Below are 20,413 nucleotides of genomic sequence, written 5' to 3'. Positions count from 1 at the left end.
AACAAAAACTTAAGATGGAAAGATCATGGTAAAAGGGCTGGTGTAAAGCCTGTTATCCATTTGAATAAAGATTAAACAACCATGGGAATTATGGATTCAGAAAAGAATGTATTATTAACCTTAATAAGATAAAATAGCATAACTAATTAAAGTTAAAATGGTTGGAGAAGAGAGGTTAGAGGAAGTATGAGTTCATGCAAATTTCCTTACTGGCTTGGAATCATAGATACTATAAAAACTGAAATGTAATAATAATCCCAATCTATTATAGTTCAGATTTTTTAAGCTTGAGTGTGATTTATTAATAGGTAGTATGGGGAAGAAGTATTTGAAATTCAGCAATTTCTCAGTTTTACATAACCTTCCAAAATGAGATTGAATTCTACATTTATTTTAAAAGTAAGCATTATTTGATCCAATTTTTCTAAAATTATGTTAACCTAGGCAGATGAAAAACATCTAGAGTAGTTTTCACCAAATGATAATGATGGTTATTTCTGGGTGACAGAATGGACACAAGGTAATTTTTAAAAACATCCTTCTGTATAACTTTCTGTATTGCAGGATTTCTTTGAAATGATGGGTATGTATCTTTCACATACAAAAAAGTTGTTTAATAAAGAAAAACACATATTATGTAAAAATGCTTGTTATACACAATTCATATTCTAAATGGTTTTCAAAATATATAACCTTAAAAAATCCTTGACAAAACATAAAGGAGAAATTTACCCATCTCATAAGAACAGAAAATGTACAAAGTTTATTATTTCCACTTTAACATGCATTGCTAACTTTACATGGAACATTTATCCTGCTTTCTGTTTCAGAAAACCAGGCAACGGGAAGAGGCCAGATGGTGTCAAGCCAGAAGCCACAGCCTGGAGGGGCAGGCACCAGACAGCTATGCCAGATCATGCCACCAATTTTACTTCTTAAAACTACTGCAGAATTTAGCTGTCAAGTCATATCTCGTCCCCTTAGTTTCTGCTCACTGCTGTAACTCCCACCTGCACCTCCCACCTGCACAGGGGCTCAACTATTCCTCCTTTGGTTTGTGCTCTCCCCTTTTGCAGTCTGGAATCTGTCATAGCAGTGTTTCCACCCTGGGCTGCACAGTGGAATCATGTGGGAAGCTTCAAAACATAGTGATAACTGGGTCAGAGCCACAGAGACTTTAGTTTAATTGATCTGGGTGCAATCTGAGTGCTGGGATTTTTCAGAGCTCCCCAGGTGACTCTAAGGTGCAGCCAAGGTTGAGAACTACTGTCATAACCTTCTCTGACCTTTTCCAGTGTTCTCTGTATCCCTGAGGGTTTTCCTCTGGTTCTTCATGCTCACTTTCATCCATGGGGAATAGAAGAGATGATAAATGATGACACATCCACAATACCATTACACGAAATACACAAAATCCCAGTCCAAAGAGAACAAGGACATCTAGTATTCACACATTTAAGTTTTGCAGCACAGCCAAATCTAAGAATATAAAGCCTTTTGTGAGAACAAAGAGGACAGGCACTCCTCATAATAACTTTGAGAGTCTTATACTCCTAGGAGCACTAAACAGTGATTAAAATCAGTTGAATTGAACTCAGGTAGCTGAAAGGGCAATAGAAATAGAATTAATTCCTAGTTTCAGACCAGAACAGACATTTAAATGCTTAAGTAGTCATTCTTCTACCTCTCTTTGCTGCTGGTTCAAATTATGTGAATTTCTCTGGCAAAGGGCAATTGTCTCTACCATGGTATCTTCAACATCCTTCAATGAGGGATCATCCTCTTTGGTATCTAGATTCAGAAAAAATTGTTAACATCACTTAAGAATAGATTAATGATAATCTCAAAGCTCCTGTAAAATTTTTTTTCTCTGTATATCCTTAGTTTTTCTATTATATAACCCTCTATGACAACTGATCCTGAGATTTAGCAGATAAAAAAAACCCAGATGATTCTGTGCAACAGTTTTCCATATCATTGTTTGACATTCATAGGACATGTAAAACTCATCAAACTTAGCATTTTAATAGGTTTTAGCTCTGGAAAATCCCCAATCATTTGTCTATAGATTAGAGAAATTTTCTTCCACCTTTCCTGCTCTATCAATTCTTCCTCTATATCTTAAATGTGGGTATTCCTCCAAGATACTATTTTAGGCCCTTTCTTTCTCATTTTTCAGTAATTTCAACCACTCTTGTGGCTGTAACTCACATTCTTGCTAATAACTTTCAAATATACAATTCCAACCCTATTCCTTTCATAATCTGCAGGTTGAGTTTTCAACATAAAGACATCTATCTCTGCACTGATGTCCTGCAATTACCTTGAACTTTATATGTGCAAAACTGAAGCCATTTTTCTCCATTTAAGTCTGCTCTTACCCCTACATTTCCAAACTAAGTTAATGGAACCATCATCTTTAAGCCAACCAGTTTATAAATCTTCCATCATCTTTGGTGCTTCCCTCTTGTTTATCCATTCAAATAAATTTCCAATTTTGTGAATTCTACTTCCATACTCTCATATGCCCACTACTTTTACCCTGGCAGAGCTCTTCATAACCTCATTTGCACTCTTGTAACAGCGCAATTTTTAACTTCTAAATCTTGCCTCCCTCATTCCCTTTTATACTGTCACTAAAGTTTTCTTAAGCACAAATACAAACACTATAAAAAACCCATCCACAAAAACCATCAAAGACTTCTAATTTTAAAAATAGAAAGTAAACCTACGACTCTAAGTAAACATAGTAAATACTCTGGTTCATCTCACATTCTGTGCTCTTACATGGCCTGATTATCCTCACTCCCTGAGATTGCTGGCCAGGCACTTTTGTGTTCATGTTCTCCTCTCCTAGAAGGACCTTTCCTTGCTTTTTGCCTATCAAACTCCTATTCATCATTCCAATCTCAATTACTTCAAAGGTTACATCTTCCACAAGTTATCTTTGATTCATCAGTTATAAACAACTTTTTAATTTTCCACAATCCTTTGCCACTCTTATTGTACCTCTTTTATAATACTTGATTCTACCTGCACTAGACATTTTTATTTACATATCTGTCTCCTTTACAAGATTCTAGTTCTTTGGGTGAGGACTGTGTTTTAGCTATCTGTGTATAACCCATAAGAACTAGCAGAATGTATTGCAATTAGCAAATCCTCCAAAATTCTTAAGCATACTGTCAAAATTGAATCTGAAAGTAAATGGTAAGCATGAGATACTACTGAGAAATTTATCTTCATGGGAATTCAAGGAACTGGCTTTTCTAGACATTTCACCTGCAAATTATTGTAGTGATTTGGGGAAATATTCTTCTTACTTTTCCCTCAGTCTTTCATGTAATCTCTGCAAAAATTATTCTCATAATACTAAACTGAAAAAGAAAAATGTCATAAATGCAACAAACCTAACGTAGTCACATTCACACATATGGACAAAATGAAAATAGTAATTAAATGTTTAGTAGGACTAAATATGGAAAAGTCAACCAAGTGTTTATTGAGGTTCCAAAAATAAATAATCTACAGAGAATTAGGGTACCAGGATTGACAGGAATGTGTGGGCCAAGGGATCCAAGAAATGTGTTGGTGCATTAAAGAGGCAGAACAATCTAAAAATCACTCATCAAGTAATTCTCTGAACTTTGGGAGGGCTATTTTGAAAATGTCAAGTAAGAAGAAAACAAATATTCCAATTTAAAAGTGGGCAAAAGACTTAATTAGGTATTCAGAGAAAATATACAAATGACCAACAAGCACATGGAAAAGATGCTCAACATCAGTAATCACTAGAGAATTGCTAATCAAAACCACAATGAGAAGAGGAAACAAGATGGTGGTGTAGGTAACAGCTGTACCTGCCGTCTTCCACAACCACATCAAAATTACAACTAAAATACAGAACAACCATCACTCAGAACCTCCTGAAATCTAGCTGAACAGAAGCCCTACAACCAGGGACCTGAAAAAGCATCGAGACCAAGAGCAGTGTGCCCCATACAGCTTGATAAGTGGCCCCAGGCCTGGCCCTAGTGGCAGCCTGCATTGGCTCATAGCTTGGCCTCTACTGGACAACACCAAGCCCAGCACAAGTAGCAGCCAACTACGGTTTGCTGTGTAGCTCATGCTGGGTGACCTTGGGCAAGGCACTGACAGAGGCTGACTTTGCACCTCCCTGGAGGCCCCAGAGACAGTGCACCTGGTGGTCAGACTCGACCACGTTGATTACAACCCTACCACATCCACGAGTGACACACTCAAGGGGTGCACCTGGTGAACACCAAAGCTCCACTGAAGTAAATCCTGCTCCAGAGGTGTGTCTCCAGCACAGCAGCTCTTTGGCTATAGTTGCAGCTGTCCTCACAGCTGATTGGCCGGAGGGTCCATTCCTCCCAGCGAAGCCAATAGCAACCAAGGCTCAACTACAATAGGACAGTGCACACAGTCCACACAGGGGAGCACCTAGAAGGCCCAGCTCAGGTGACTGGGGAGGCTGAGCCACTGGATTCTACAGGGCACCTACTACACAAAGCAACTCTACAAATTCCAGGAGACATAGCAACTCTACCTAAACATAGAAACAAACACCTGGAAGCAGCCAAAATGTGGAGGCAAAGAAACATATCACAAGGAAAGAACAGGAAAAATCTCTAGAAAAGGAACTAAATGAAATAGATCCAAGCAAGCTAACAGATGCAGAGTTCAGAATTTTGTTTATAAGGATGCTCAACCATATTAGTAAGAGTATGACAAAAATAACGGAGAAAATTGATGACATAATAAAGTATCAATTTGAAATGAAAGCTACATAAACTGAAATGAAGAATAATTTATAGGGAATCAACAGTAAAGTACAGTAGAGTAGAGGATGCTGAGAATCAAATCAGCAATTTGGAACATGAGGAAGCAAAAAACACCCAACCAGAAGAGCAAAAAGAAAAAAGAATCCAGAAATATGAAGATAGTATAAGGAGCCTCTGGGACAACTTCAAGAGGCCCAACATTCGTATTATTAGGTGCCAGAAGGAGAAGAAAGAGAGCAAGAAATTGAAAACCTATTTGAAAAAATAATGACAGAAAACTTCCCCTACCTGGGGAAAGAAATAGACTTACAAGTCCAGGAAGCACAGAGGGTCCCAAACAAGAGGAATCCAAAGAGGCCCACAGCAAGACATATCATATTAAAATGCCAAAGGTTAAAGTCAAAGAGAGAATCTTAAAAGCAGCAAGAGAAAAGCGATTAGTTACCTACAAGGGAGCACCCATACGACTCTCAGCTGATTTCTCAACAGAAACCTTGCAGGCCAGAAGAGAGTGGCAAGAAATATTCAAAGTGATGAAAAACATGGAACTACAACCAACATTGCTCTACCCAGCAAAGCTATCATTTAGAACTGAAGGTCAGATAAAGAGCTTCACAGATAAGAAAAAGCTAAGGGAGTTCATCACCACCAGACCAGCACTACAGGAAATGTTGAAGGGTCTTCTTTAAGAAGAAGCTAATGAACAAAAGAATCGGATGAACTAAATAGATCCAGAGACATTGACGCATGCAACAGACAATCATATTTCAGAGGAAAGAGGGAAGGGAGGTGAAGGGTGGAAGAGATTAACCGAATAAGTCATATATATATACACATATGCATAACCCAGTCAATAACGGGGTGAAGGCCTGGGGAGGGGGTGGGAGCGAGGTGGAGGAGGTCAATTGGGGGGAAAAATGGGACACCTGTAATACTTTCAATAATAAAGATAAATTGGAAAAAAAACAAAAAACAGAAACCACAATGAGATACTACCTCACACTCATTAGGATGACTATCATTAAGTAAACAGAAAATAACAATTGTTGGTGAGGATTTGGAGAAGTTGAAACCCTTGTGCATTGTTGGTGGAAATGTAAAGTAATATAGTCACTATAAAACACACTATGGGGGCTCCTCAAAAAATTAAAAATAGAATTACCATTTAATCTAGCAATCCTACTTCTGGGTTTATACCAGAAGATAGGAAAGCAGGGATGTAAAAGGATACTAGCACACCCATGTTCATAGCAGCACTATTCACAATAGTCAATTGTCCACTGATCGATGAATGAATTCAAAATGTAGTAGATATAAAAAATGGAATATTATTCAGACTTTAGAAGGAATGGAATTCTGACATGTGCTACAACATAGATAAATCTTGAAGACATTATGTTAAATGTACTAACTTAGACCCAAAAGGATAAATAGCATATGACTCCACTTATATGAGATACCTAGAGTAATCAAATTCAGAGTAAAAAAGCAGAGTAGTGGTTGCTGGGGGGCTGAGTGGGGAGGGGGAAATGGGGAGTAACTTTCTAATGGGTATAGAGTTTCAGTGTAGAAGTTGAAAAATTCTAGAGATGGATGGTAGTGATGATAGCAAACAATGTAAATGCACTTAATGTCACTGCATTGTATACTTAAAAATGATTAAAATGGTGAATTTTATGTTAGCATATTTTACCACAATTTAAAAAAATAATTTCAATATCAAGAAATATAATGATAATTATATATCATCTGTGACAAAGCCAATCAAGATGCTAAACTGTCAGGTTTTACTGCTTGGTGCCAAAATCACATAAATTCAGTACAGAAACACTGGTTAGAAGATCTCTGCCTTGCTGTTATTCAGTATATTATAGTAATTTTTAAGACATTAGTTATGTACCTCATTTATAATAACCAAATCATAAGTACAGAAATGTAAGCAAAAAATCAATACCAGTGAAGAGTGCCTACTTTTCTGTACACTGAACTCCACTGGCAATTAGCATCACAAAGCCACATGGTTTACATGCTTTCTTATTATGAGCCCTTAAAAAGAAGTTAAAATTGGGACCAATGTTAAAATGCATAAACAGTGATTATGCAGAACGTACTTAATAAATTTATTACTTAATAAATGTAGTTTATTAGATAACATCTTTAAAAATATGGAGTAAATAAAAAATTGAAAATGACACTCAAAAACTTACTTACCTTGGTGAGTTAACTCTTGAAGTTTGCTTTGTAGTCTCTAGGAGGTAAAAGGAACACTTTAATTTCTAATCCACCAAATAATTAAATTGACATCTTTTAAAGGAAAAATCCAAGAAACAATGAAGTTATTAAAAATGGTCCTTGTCATTCAGAAAAGAATTCTGGTGTATATAGAAAGCATAGCTAACAGTATTGGAAGGTACCCAAAATATCATTTATTCTGCTCCACTTCTGCTTCTGTTGTGCTATCCACATAGTCATCATTGACATTCCTGAGGCAGCGCAATGAGGATTAAAACTTATCCATGCTTTGGATAAGAGAATAAAATTCATACTGGATTATGAGAAAAAGGGGTGAGTGGGAATAAAAAAGGACATGAGAAATCTATCCCCATAGCATGGGCCACAGCCTTGATTATGCAGTTGTAGTATCCACTGCTCTACTGAATTCTACTGAATTTTAGATCCTCAGATACTGATATTGCAAAGGCTTCTGCATATACACTGAAGCTGACTTTAATATGTCCCTTCTACCAAAAATTTGCTCCTTTTATTGAGGTCCCTTATAGCTTAATGTTAAGCGAAAAATCATAGAATCATCATTAACCATTCTCTCTCAATCACCCTATATTGTATTTAAATGATCAGTAGGTTCTCAAATTCACACCCTCTTCTCTTTGCACCACCACTGCTACACAGAGCTCAGGCCCTCGAGGCACTGTGCTAAGTGTAAATAACTTGAAGACATTATGCTAAGTGCAATAAGCTAGACCCAAAAGGACAAATATTGTATGATTCCACTTATAAGAAGTACCTAGAGTAATCAAATTCATAGAATTTAAAAGTAGAATGGTGGTTTTCAGAGGCTAGAGAGGAATGGGGAGGAATTGTCTAATGGTTTTGTGAGAAGATGAAAAAATTCTGGAGATGGATGGTGGTGATGGCTGCGCAGCAATATAAATATACTTATTGCAGCTAAAATTGTAAATATCATGTTATGTATATGTTACAACAATTAAAAGAATAAAAAGAACTTTCCCCCCAAAATTGATAGACCACCAAACTGTTGGTGAGAATGTGGAGCATCAAAACACTCGTACATTATTGATAGGACATAAAATGCTAAAAATGGTCCACTTTGGAAAGAGGTCTGATAATTTCTTATAAATCTAACCCTATACCTATCCAGTGACCCAGCACACTCCTTGGTACTCACTCCAGGGAAATGAAAACGTTTGTGTACAAGAGTGATGAGAGCAGCTTTATTCATAATAGCAAAAGGCTAGAACTAGCCCAGGTGTCAATCAATAGAAGAATGAACAAACTGTGGTACATTCATACAGTTATGTACTACTCAGCAATCAAATGGACAAACTACTTATACATCCAATAGTAGAGATAAATCTCAAAAGCATTTGCTGACTACAAGAGGAATTATATAAGAAAAACTATTGAATGATTCCATTAATATAAATATGAATAAATAAAAAAGGCAAAACTAATCCATGGTGGGCGGAAAAATCAGAAGAGTGGTTATATTTGGGGGAATGGGAGTAGGAACTGACTGCAAAGAAGCATGAGGGAACTTTCTGGGGTGAAGGTAACGTTCTCTATCTTGTTAGGGACTAGGGTTATACGGTTGTACGCATTTGTCAAAACTCAACAAATGGTACTTTTAAGACTTGTGCATTTCATGGTATGTAAATTTTACCCTTAAAAAGTACCACAAAGAAATACTGAACTCTAGTCAGTGACATTCATGATAAAATGCTGAGGTAAAATGTACTATTGCCTGAAACTTACTTTGAAACATAAGAAATTAAGATGGGTTGATGAAAACTTATACAATGTTATATGCCAATTATGTTTCAAAAGAGCGATAGACTAATGAATGCAGGGATAGATAGAAGCATGAAAAAGCAAACATAGTAAAATGTTACCTTTAGCATTATTAAGAAGGCACCATGAATATCTCCTTTCTTTTCTAATAGATAGGCAGTGACTTCATGAAGTTGATACTTCTGGGTAATCTAGGAAAGAAGAAAAGATAAAGTTTTCTGTTCATGAGTCTTGTTTGAGAAGGTCCTATTAAGGATGGAAAAGAACCAGCGTGATAATAAATGATGAATTCATACCTTGGTAGTATGCTACTTTTACAGTATAATATGCAAATACTGACTTTTGATCTTACAGTGCCCTATTTTAGATTCTGACTAAGTGAATTCATTTTTTTTTCACTTATTTAAAAAATCGTTACACACATGAATGAAGTATATCCACTGGAGAAAAGGTAACACATGTTATATTATTACATAGTGATAATATAAATGAGAAATTGATGGGGATAATTATATACAGTATATTTAGAATAAAATGACAATGAATACACTACATATCAACTTGTGTGCTCTAAATAAAAATTAATAATGTAAGAGTTTCTGATCAGTAAAAATAAACAAACCTTAAAATTAAGCTTAAATAAAAGAAAATAATGCCATAGAAACAATAGAAATAAGAGAGATTTAACAAATCCCAAATTATTCTTTGAAAAGACTTATAAAGTAGAATAAAACTTTCTTAGGAGTAAGAAAAAAGAAAGACACAAATAACATTAACAGGTTAATAGATCAAAGGAAAACAATGTGATCATCTCAATAAATGCAGAAAAATTGTTTGATAAAATGCAGCACCATTCTTGACAAAAACAAAACAATACAGAACACCCTTACCTATACTGGGAACAGAACTTTCTTAACTTATTAAAAGTTATCTATCAAAATCTTACAATAAACACTGTATTTAATGTAAAATGTTAGACACATTCCCTTTTAAATCGGGAACACGAGGGCATACTATCACTGCTTCTATTCAAAATATCCTGGGGCTCCTAGACATCTGATAAGAGAAAGAAAAAAGTATAAGATTGGAAAGAAAAAAAACATCTGCCATTATGCCTAGAAAATATTATTGTCATAAAAAAATCTAAAAACTATTGGATAGAAAAAGAATTCAGACTGGCTGCCAGATAAAAAAAAATGTACAAAAATTAATGACATAATCAATAATCAGCAGCAATAATCAATAAAAAATATCATTTCAAAAATTTCCTTTTAAAATGTTAATAAAAGTATAAGTACCTAGGAACAAATTTAAGAAAATATGTGCAAGAACCTTATGTAAAAAATATATAAAGTTATATATATCAAAGAGCATAAACATTTTAAAAAGATAACCATGTTTCTGAACATGAAGGCAATACTATAAAATGTCAATCTTCCCTGAATTAATCTATAAATTCAATGTATTTTTTTCATCAAAATTCCAGAAGAATGTTTTTTAAAGGAACGTGACAATCTGACTCTTAAACTGATGTGGGACAGTAAGAGGCCAAGAGCAGTTGAAGAATTTTAAAGAAACAGAATGAGGAGGGAAGACTCTTCTCTCAAATAAGAAGCTTTATTCTAAACTGATGTTAATGAAATACGTGGTAAGGTACACAAAAGGACGCATTACCAACAGGACGGTCCACAAACAGGTCCACGTGCATTTGGAAGTCTGGTTAGGACAGGATGGCATCATAAATCAGCGAGGAAAGGACAATAAAATGCCACACAGACCATTAGCCATCCATGTGAAAAAAAAAAAAAATCCCTCTCTTGATCTGTTTACAAAAGTAAATTCCATATGGATTAAAAGCCTAAATGTAAAAAGCTAACCTATAAAACTCATAAAAAACGATATTCTTTATGCCATCAAAGTCAAAAGAAAATAAGACTGGTACACAAAAAATTAAAGGTTAAAGGAAAAGACTGATAAATTAAAAAGTCACTAAAAACCAAGTTAAAAGATGTGCCATAGCCCTGGCCAGTGTGGCTCAGTTGGTTGGAGTGTCATCCAGTACACCAAGGTGGCGGGTTTGATTCCCAGTCAGGGCATACACCCAGGTTCACAGCAATGAAAAGCATGCACTGTGGATCAGACGATCTAGGTTCAATCTCAGGTGCTACCACTTACTAGGTATGACCTTAGGCAAGTAATTTAATATATGAGTCTCCCTTTGCTCATCTGTAAAATGGTGAATGATCAGGAAAAGTATACTCTTGTTTTCTCTCCATTATTGGTCCTACCTGGATAGTTTCTTCTAGGCGGTAGCCCTCAAGGACTTGCAATGTCTCTATGACCTGGTTTGGGCTGAACTGACACAACAGCTCAATGAACTGCTCTGTAATACAGGGAGATAGCTGCAGCAACTCTTGATTTACATGAACACCTTCCCTGAAAACATAAAAAGCAAAAGAGTAGCATCACTTAATCACATCTATAATTAAAGCTACAGGTAAAAAGTGTGGTATCTTAAAACCAAGACTACCTTTTGGTCAGGTAAAATCACGAATTAAAAATCTCTCCTTGGCCAGGCGTGGCTCAGTGGTTGAGCATCAACCTAGGATCCAGGAGATCGCAGTTTGATTCCTGGTCAGGGCACATGCCTGGGTTGCGGGCTTGATCCCAGTCAGGGGTGTGCAGGAGGCAGCCGATCAATAACTGTCCCATCATTGGTGTTTCTATCTTTCTCCCTCTCCCTTCCTCTCTGAAATCAATAAAGATACATGTATATATATATATATATATGTATCTTTATTGATACACACATATATATATTTTTAAATCTCACTGTTGTCCTAGAGGGTTTGGCTCAGTGGTTAGAGTATCAACCCTTGGACTAAAGGGTCCCAGGTTCGATATGTGCCGTACCTTGGTTGCAGGCTCAATCCCTGGAAGCAACCAATCAATGTGTCTCTCTCTCACATTGATGTTTCCCTCTCTCTCTCTCTCTCTTCCACTCTCTCTGAAAAGCAATGGAAAAAAAATATCCACAGGTGAGGATTAAAAAGAGAAAAAGAAAAAAAAAATCTCACTGTTACTTAGATTATTAGGGTGAACTGTATATTCATCAGAGGCATCTAAATCACAATACTGCTCAGTTTACACTGAATAATTAAGGAAATGATATTCAGTGGAGGCGCTAATAAATCATAATGAAAGCTATACTGTTGCTCTAAAAGAAACAGATGACCCAATTCAGTTTAAACAATTTGACTCACGAGTAACTATAAACCATCTCCTGTTCTCTACCATGCTTCCCTCATAGCACCAATCACATCATGTTGTAATTACTCTCTTTTTCCCCCAAATAAATCTTTACTGATTTCAGAGAGAGGAATAGTGAAAGAGAGATAGAAACATCAATGATGAGAGAGTCACTGAATGGCTGCCTCCTGCATGCTCCCCACTGGGGATCAAGCCTGTAACCTGGGCGTGTGCCCTGACCGAGAATCGAACCAGGAACTCCTGGATTCTAGGTGATGCTCAACAGCTAAGCTATGCCAGCTGGGCTGTAATTACTTCTTTAATTATCTGTCTTCTCTAAAAGACTATAAATTCTGCAAGAGTAGCTATTGAGTTATCTTCTCACTAATGAATTTTCAAAGCCTACAACAGTGTATTTTTACTGAGCATCCACTTATGTGCCAAGACTATGCTAATTTTGACAGCCATAAAAGTTAGCAGTAGGTATATGGCAAAGCAGGTAGCTAACAGGTGACTAATAAAAAGAGCTTTGAGAAATGGATAAAACAAGTTGTATTTATGAGCAGGACTGATAAGCAACAGTCAACGCTACTGTTTACTTATTAACGTTTTGATTATGTTGATGCTGCCTAATCATTTCCCGGCAGACACACTTATTTCCCTCACAAATGGATGCATCAAAATCTGCTCACTTGGGTGATTTGCTTGGTTTGACGCATATTTATATTTTCAGTACTTGTAAAGGGTTTTGCCAATAAATGTCTGGAAATAATTAAATACTGTAATTCATCAGCAGATGCTTATGCCTAATTTTAATTTGCTTCATAGTCATGCATTTATAAGACACATTAACAGAAGTATGATGTAGATAAAATATTACCACCACCTACAATATGGTGTAAACATCTGAAAAGTACACTGGCTCCCTTCACGTCCAGAAACGTTGGTTAGCATTCCCTTTTCTCTCTTACCTAACAGTACTCACTGCTACACAACCTTTATCCTATCTAGAGAACCATAATTTCCCTGGGTTTATCGTGGGCATCTGTTTTCTTCACGTAGATCTTTCTGACAGGATTTATTCTGAGCCATATCTGGCTTTGTTGCCCTAGTCCTTGTGATTTTTCACTCCTCTGTTCTATATTTGGTTTCCTCCATTTGAAGGCAGTCCAATTTACTATTTCCAGTCAGTTAGGTTCAATTTATTTATTATGTGCCAAGGTTATGCTAATGCTGGGTAAACAACGATGAATGCAACAGTCTTTTCTCTCAAAGTTTATAGCGTAGTTGGCCGCAGACACATAACAGATAATTTCCAGTTACATGGTAAGAACACTAAGGTGGTGGTCTACACAGGGAACAGCCATTCACTTAAACCCCTGCATTAAAGGCAGTTGTGAAATACAAAAAAAGAAAGAAAACTTCATTTTTGGGATTTCTGCCGACTGGAGAAGATACTGAATTAGTCCATTAGCAAGTACAGAGAGCCCCAAGCAGCAGAACTTACTGAGTTCATCACCCTGCTTCTGGTCAGGACTGGGTGTCACAAAGCTCTTAATTTGGGAAAGACTTCCCGCATCTGAATATAATTCCTCCTGTAACTGAAGCCTCTTACTAGGAAAAGAGTGCGGCTTCTCTTTACAGAAAACAGTAAGTTCTCACTTAAAGAAAGCTGCCCTGGCCTGAGCGAATCCTTTCCTTTCTTTTGCTGATTCCTTTCTTGTCCTTGTCCCACCCAGTTTATGCCAATAAAAACCTTCCGTTTTGTACAACTTCATGGAGCACCTCTCTCTTTACTGGATGGGATGCTCCTGACTCAAAATCATTCAGGAAAGCCAATTAGGTCTTTAAATTTACTCAGTTGAATTTTTGAATATAGTAAACATTAAGCTATCTACATCTCTCCATATTCTCTTACTATCATTCAATCACACACATACATACTTGGGAGTTGAAGGGGTTAATAACAGGACTCCCCAAGACATACTACTTTGGCATGTAGATTATTTTGAGCTGAAGGCAATCGAGACCCTGATTTTTACCTTTCCTCTAAAGCAGGAGTGGGGAATGTCCTGCCTACGGGCCGTATACAGCCCTCAAAATCATTTGGTCTGGCCCTGCCAAGGCAATCGCAGGCAGGACTCGAAATTCAATAAATCTAGGAGCTTTTTTCATAGCTAATTTTTAAAAAGGTTTCTTTGTGTTTTTTCAAATTAATTTCAGAGAGAGGAAGGGAGAGGGAGAGAGAGATAGAAACATCAATGATGAGAGAGAGTCATTGCTTGGCTGCCTCTTGCATGCTCCCTACTGGGCATAGGGCTTGAAACCTGGGCACATGTCCCACCCGGAATCAAACCTTGACCTCCTGATTCATAGGTCAACACTCAACCACTGAGACACGCTGGCCAGGCCATAGCTTATTTTTAAGTTTATAATTTTGTATGGCCCATGAATGATGTTATAAATATCCAAATGGCCCTTGGCAGAAAAAAGGTTCCCCACCCCTGCCTTAAAGAATTTAAAGTGGAGCCTTGTCCACATAGGAGCGATTACCTAATTTATATGGCAGGGCAAACATCAAATTATTGAACATCTGCTCTTCTTAACATCCTGTGAATTACTTCCTCCTGTCTGAAGCCCCAGTTACCTTACCTCATTCCTTAGCTCATGATGTCATATATACCTCATCTCACCTATCTGTCTCAAACCTCTCATGCATGTAGGATCTCTGACTCTCATGTATGTAGGGTTCCCATACGCACATAAAAAATTAAATTTGGTTATTTTCTCTTGTTAATCTGTCTCATGTACATTTAATTAGTAGACCAGCCAAAAGACCTTAGGAGGGTAGAGGAAAATTTCTTCCTCCCCAACAGTGCATACTACTTAATGTTATGTATTTTTTCAGTTTAGAATTATTTTTACATTTATATACCCATGTTTGCAATTTGGTATTCAATTGTGCTCCTATACCTTAGTGTTTATTTAGCCATCTTCCCCATCCACTTTTTAAAATAGCCTTTTTACTATATAAATGCTAATATGGGTATCTGAATATAACTACTTTTTCTTTCACAGTATTTCCTTAAAACATATATTTTCCAAAATGAAATCACTGGATCAAAGCATATGTGTAACTTTTGAGCTCTTAATATATATAGGTAAATTGCTCTTCAAGAAACAAAGTGGACTAAGAGGGAGGAACACATATTCAAAGGGAGGAATGATGATGTGTAGTGTATTCTATGAACAATTAGTTCAATACTGCTGCAGAATAAAGGAGGAAAGAGAGAAGTCAGAATGAGAAAATAAAGCTGCATATGCCTGAATCAGATCAAGAGGGCCTGTACACCACGAGGACTTTGAATTTTACCTTGAATAATGGGAACTGAAAGAACTGTGAGAAGGTGAAAGGAGACGTTATCATTATTTGTCTGTTTGAAAGTGGAAGTAGAATTAGGATGGCTGGTTAGGTGACCAGCAAGAGAGACCAGGAGAGAGAGATGCCGAGTGCCCGAACCAGGGTAGTGTGGGTAGACAAGAGGAGGGCTCACACAGAAGAGATAGCCAGAAGGTAGATTTTTTATGACTGACTGGTTCTCTGTGGTGTGGCTGGGAAGGTGGAGTGAAGTGGGTAAGTGAAAAATTCATCACTCAGTGTAAGAGACTTATACTAAAACTGCCTGCTTACTTGCCTACTTCATCCATCAGAATGGAAATTTTATGAAGGCAGGCCCCATCTTATTCATCATTTTATCTCCTGTCACTGTCACAGTGCTTAGTGTGCTGTACTCACTCAGTAAATTGTTAAATGAAATAAATGGGCAGATAATGCCATTTGCTAAGAGAGAAAATAAAGAATAAATAGGTTTAGATTTAAAGGTAAGTATAATTTTGAGCCATTTCAAACTCTCACACAGTACTTAGCAGATAATAATCTCATGATAAAGAATTATTGAATAAAGAAATGAAATGCATGAGAGCATTTTCTATCTATCTACCTGTATCTATCTATTTATCTACCTACCTACCTACCTATCTATGTATCAGGTCTGGAGATTAGGAGATGATGATGATGCATTCAAATTTTTTAATTTTTTCTTTTAATATATCTTTATTGATTTCAGAGAGAGGAAGGGAGAGAGGGAGAGGAAGAGATAGAAATATCAAGGATGAGAGAGAGTCATTGATGGGCTACCTCCTACATGCCCCCGACTAGGGTTCAAGCCTGCAACCCGAGCATGTGTCCTGACCCAGAATCTAACTGCGATCTCCTGGATCCTAGGTTGATGCTCAACTGCTGAGCCATGCCCGGCCATGCATTAGAATGATGCAATAGAATTTAAAAGGTTGAATTTGAGCTGCTGGCAAAATGCTAACCAAAGATACAGTATCTGGTGGTCAGCCTGACCAAGTTGATAGGCATTCATTAAAGCAGAAATGTGTTTTTATAAGTCAAAGTTCATTAACATATACAGTGTTTTAATTTTTTATTTTAACTTAGAAATATGCTGTTTCAACACTGTCAGTATCTTAAAATGTCCCTTCAAAATTACACATAGAAACACTGACAAATTCAACTTAAATCTAATGTATAACTATTTCCATAATCTCTGTTTTGCTCCTTGGCAAAGACACTCAAACCCTTAGCAATGTTCAATTTTTACTTTATTTTGACTAAAGACTTAGAAATATAATCCAACATTCTATATGTATTTTTCTATGAGAAAATCATACCATATATTTCAGAGGCCTCCAGGACATTGTTAACAAAGGCTAAGTTGACATTACCAAGAAAATCACACTGAGGAAAATACTGTGAATATCAATATACTTGCACATTCTCTTTATTTCTTATGACACTTATAGCCTCATAAAAACCATTAGTGTCCTTTCGAATTACCCTTCAAGCATCCCCACTGCACAAAAGACAGACCTGCATCTGGGCGTAAATATATCAGAATTCCTGTGAGAACTCGCGGCCAGCAGGAATGCACGCAGGGAGCGGGAGTGGGGGTAGGCGGGCTTCAGGCAGCAGCTGTCCCACGGAGGGAATTTGAAGGGGATGCAAATCCCGTCTCTCCCAAGCTCTGGCCTCAATTCAGGCAAATAATTTGCTTCTGGAGGATTAACCCCCACCTCTTCCCCTCCAAACTATCTCATCTTTCTATATACAGATGCCACCAATATCTTTGTAGGTCAATTAATTCTACTGAGGACACTATTTACATAGCAAAGATAACTTTAAAATTGAATAAAGAAAACAGAGAAATATACATAAGAATTTTAACTAGATGGTTTATTCCTTTAAAAATGCTGTTGACAAAATAAAAAGCTACCCCCTCAAAAACAACTCAATGAATACATGTAAATGTTCAATCAAATATACATAAGCTATATATACAAGAATAATGATCCTACTCACTCAGGTTTTGGAGGCAAGAACAAAAAAACCCCCAATATTCTGATATGACATATAAGAAATCCCCACCTCAAAATAACTGTTTCTTTCATTTCCTCTACTCTCCAGAATGCTTCTATAGGAGCTTCATATGGAACATAAAACTGAATGTTTAAAAAAATTCTATTGCTTAAGAAAAACAAAAAGGGAAATATAAGAGGCAAAAATAGTCTGAAGTTGTCTGCCAGGGAAAACTGCTAGGCGGGTCCAGTCTACTTATTCTTAATGTTCCTTTGTCCCTATTGAACTGGGGTGCGGAAATACAGTCAGATTACTTTTCTAAACATCTGCATACACACATCTGTATGACTCTAAATTCAAATGTGGCATAGCCTGCTCAAGGTTTAAATGATTGAGATTTCAAAAAAATTGTTACAATCAACAAAATCACTGGTATTTTGATATTTAAAAATAGTACAGAATACTAGAATAATAGAAACTGATATTATAATCACTTAAATAAGTAAATGGCTGTTTTCAATGGCTAGTGTACATTATAACGTAACTTAAAAGTTTGTATGTCTGATGTGAAAGCTGTTTCATCCTGGAATATTACACTTAAGCCAGTGCTACTTAATTCTAGATGTACATCAAAAACATCCCTGCTCAGTGATTCTGCAGGGTAGGGCCCAGGCAGCTATATATTTTTAAATTTCTTAGGTGATTTTAGTTAAGAGTGACTGTCTTAGAGGGTGTTAAATGTTATTACCCTCAACTCCCAACGTACTCCATTTAGTCACCACAAAATGTTAAGCTCTACCAGGCAGAGCTGCTTTGCTTACAAATCCATTACTAATTTCATCATTTCCTTGGGCTAGTCTTTATTTGATGAGTGCCACTAAGTGGCACTTAAAAAAACATCTAAGCTTTCCCTCTTACACTGCCAGGAAATTATTTAAAACTAAACACTTCAAATGAGAGTTTAAAAGGTAAGACATTTAGATGGCCTGGGACTAGGGGTTCACTTTGGGAAGTAAAGCCATTGACCTTCAGTATGGAACAAGGAACAAGAAGGCATGAAGCTAGGATAGAAAGAGGAATCTGGTTGGTTATCAAATCCTTTGTGAAACATGTCTTCGTGGTATGACTTCATTATTTTGTTTGAATTATTTTATTAACTCACCATGTATGCTCATGCTCAAATGAAAAGTATTTCCTCAAGATATAATCTGTTTTCAGATTATGTATTTGGGTATAATCTATGTAACTGTTACTCCCACTAATATTAAAAATCAAGAGCTGAGCACACTATTTGGATACTATGGGCCAGTTTCTTAACTTCAACTTATTTTCCTTGATTTCTAATCTATGTATTATGAAAAGCTGAAGTTATCAACATACCTTGGGTCAAGAAGACTCTGCAAAAATTTGAAAAGCAAAACCTGGTTCTGAGTAGAAAAACAATAAAAAACATATTAAAACAAATTCTTCAAACTATGGCATGGTAAAGAATGACTCTAGAATATCCTTTTAAAATGCACACATGCCTATGATTATTTCCATTAAGCCCTCTGTACAGATCTAAGAAATTCTAAAGAATCATTTGGAGTTCATTTCCTCTAATTAATTTAATCACTGGCACACATTCCATTTTGAGTGCAGAAGAAACATAAACACCTTGTTATTGCAACCCCCCACCCCCTACAAAAAAAGCCCTCTTGTGAGACAAATCCCAGTGCAGTTCTAGCATGACGATGCTTGGAATGGCTGGTGCTCTTAATTGCTCTGTTGATACTGAATTCTGGCTGTACTGATGGGTTCACACTGCCTCACTTGGTCCTTCTTGTAACAATGTCCTACTGTGAGACAGTTAATCTAAGTGGGAACCACCAGAAAAGCTCATTGACTCCCTAATAAAATCACCTACAGAAGAGATGGCAAACTGCAACATGTTAGCAATTAATATGTCATGAATTTGGGGTTCTGTTTCTTCCACTTACTAGCTGTGTGACTTTGTGTAAGTCACTGACTCTCTTAGCAATTCAGTTTACTAATTTTAAAAAGAGCAGCAATACCTTCTCTGCCTTCTGCACAGGGTGGAGGTGAGAATTAAATGAGATAAACCAGAGAATACTATATGAACATAAATGTTTCTAAGTTCTGAGGACAGCTGAGCAAAAATTATTTTAGTTTCGTTTTCTTTCTTCTTTTCTGACATTCGAACTTCCCCTCTAAAAAAAAAAAGGAGGGGATTCTCACAACTGAAAAGGATGACTGTAATTTAGAATATGATATTTTGAATATATTTATCAGTCTTTGATTTTTTTATCTTTTCCCTGGCCTATCATTTTATTTTACTTTACATGACTTTCTTTCTGGTTATAACTTAATATTCTGGCTTATTTATTATTTCAAGAATTCTGAAACAATAGGTCAGAGGCATACTTCCTGTTATCAAAAGTAAAGACACTTTATAAAAGGTGTGTGGGATTTTCTTGCACAATCAATAAAGCTCTGCCATAAAAGAAATACTTCATCTCCTTAAAAGAAATGTGTAAGACTCCATAAACAGTCCACAAATAGCCATTTTTTTAAAAATCCATGACACTTCAGCTTTTATATATTTGCCAGAATGATGGTACTGCATATATTCATATTATCTGTCCTCTCTCCTTTCAAATATCTTTAGAGATTATAGAAAAAAGAAACTCCTGCAATGTAAGATGGATAATCTTACATTTTAAACAATAACAACACTATAGATGAGAAGATTCACCAGAATTGTTGACTTTTAAAGGGAATAAGAAGCTCCATGGTTTTAGTGTAGTTTTAGGAAAAATGTCCTCCTGTTCTCCCCTCACTAGGATGGACTGGATGACCCTACATGCACTTCCTCAGTGGCCTGGGC

General features: G+C 36.5%; 1 protein-coding gene across 3 annotated transcripts in view; it reads right to left on the bottom strand.

The window, feature by feature from the left end:
* VPS8 (VPS8 subunit of CORVET complex) overlaps window positions 1–20,413 on the bottom strand; it is a 200,586-nt gene that overhangs the window by 67,150 nt on the left and 113,023 nt on the right. For all 3 annotated transcript variants that reach the window (XM_081138242.1, XM_081138241.1, XM_081138243.1), the window contains 5 exons: window positions 18,907–18,953; window positions 11,144–11,291; window positions 8,957–9,046; window positions 7,017–7,053; window positions 1,685–1,791 (listed from right to left, as the gene is read on the bottom strand). In XM_081138242.1, coding sequence (XP_080994368.1) covers window positions 1,685–1,791; window positions 7,017–7,053; window positions 8,957–9,046; window positions 11,144–11,291; window positions 18,907–18,953 — 429 coding nt within the window. The remainder of the gene's footprint in view (window positions 1–1,684; window positions 1,792–7,016; window positions 7,054–8,956; window positions 9,047–11,143; window positions 11,292–18,906; window positions 18,954–20,413) is intronic.

This window comes from Miniopterus schreibersii (assembly GCF_964146895.1).
Source record: "Miniopterus schreibersii genome assembly, chromosome: 5".
Classification (NCBI taxonomy): Eukaryota; Metazoa; Chordata; class Mammalia; order Chiroptera; family Miniopteridae; genus Miniopterus; species Miniopterus schreibersii.
This window is presented reverse-complemented; position numbering and strand designations above follow the sequence as displayed.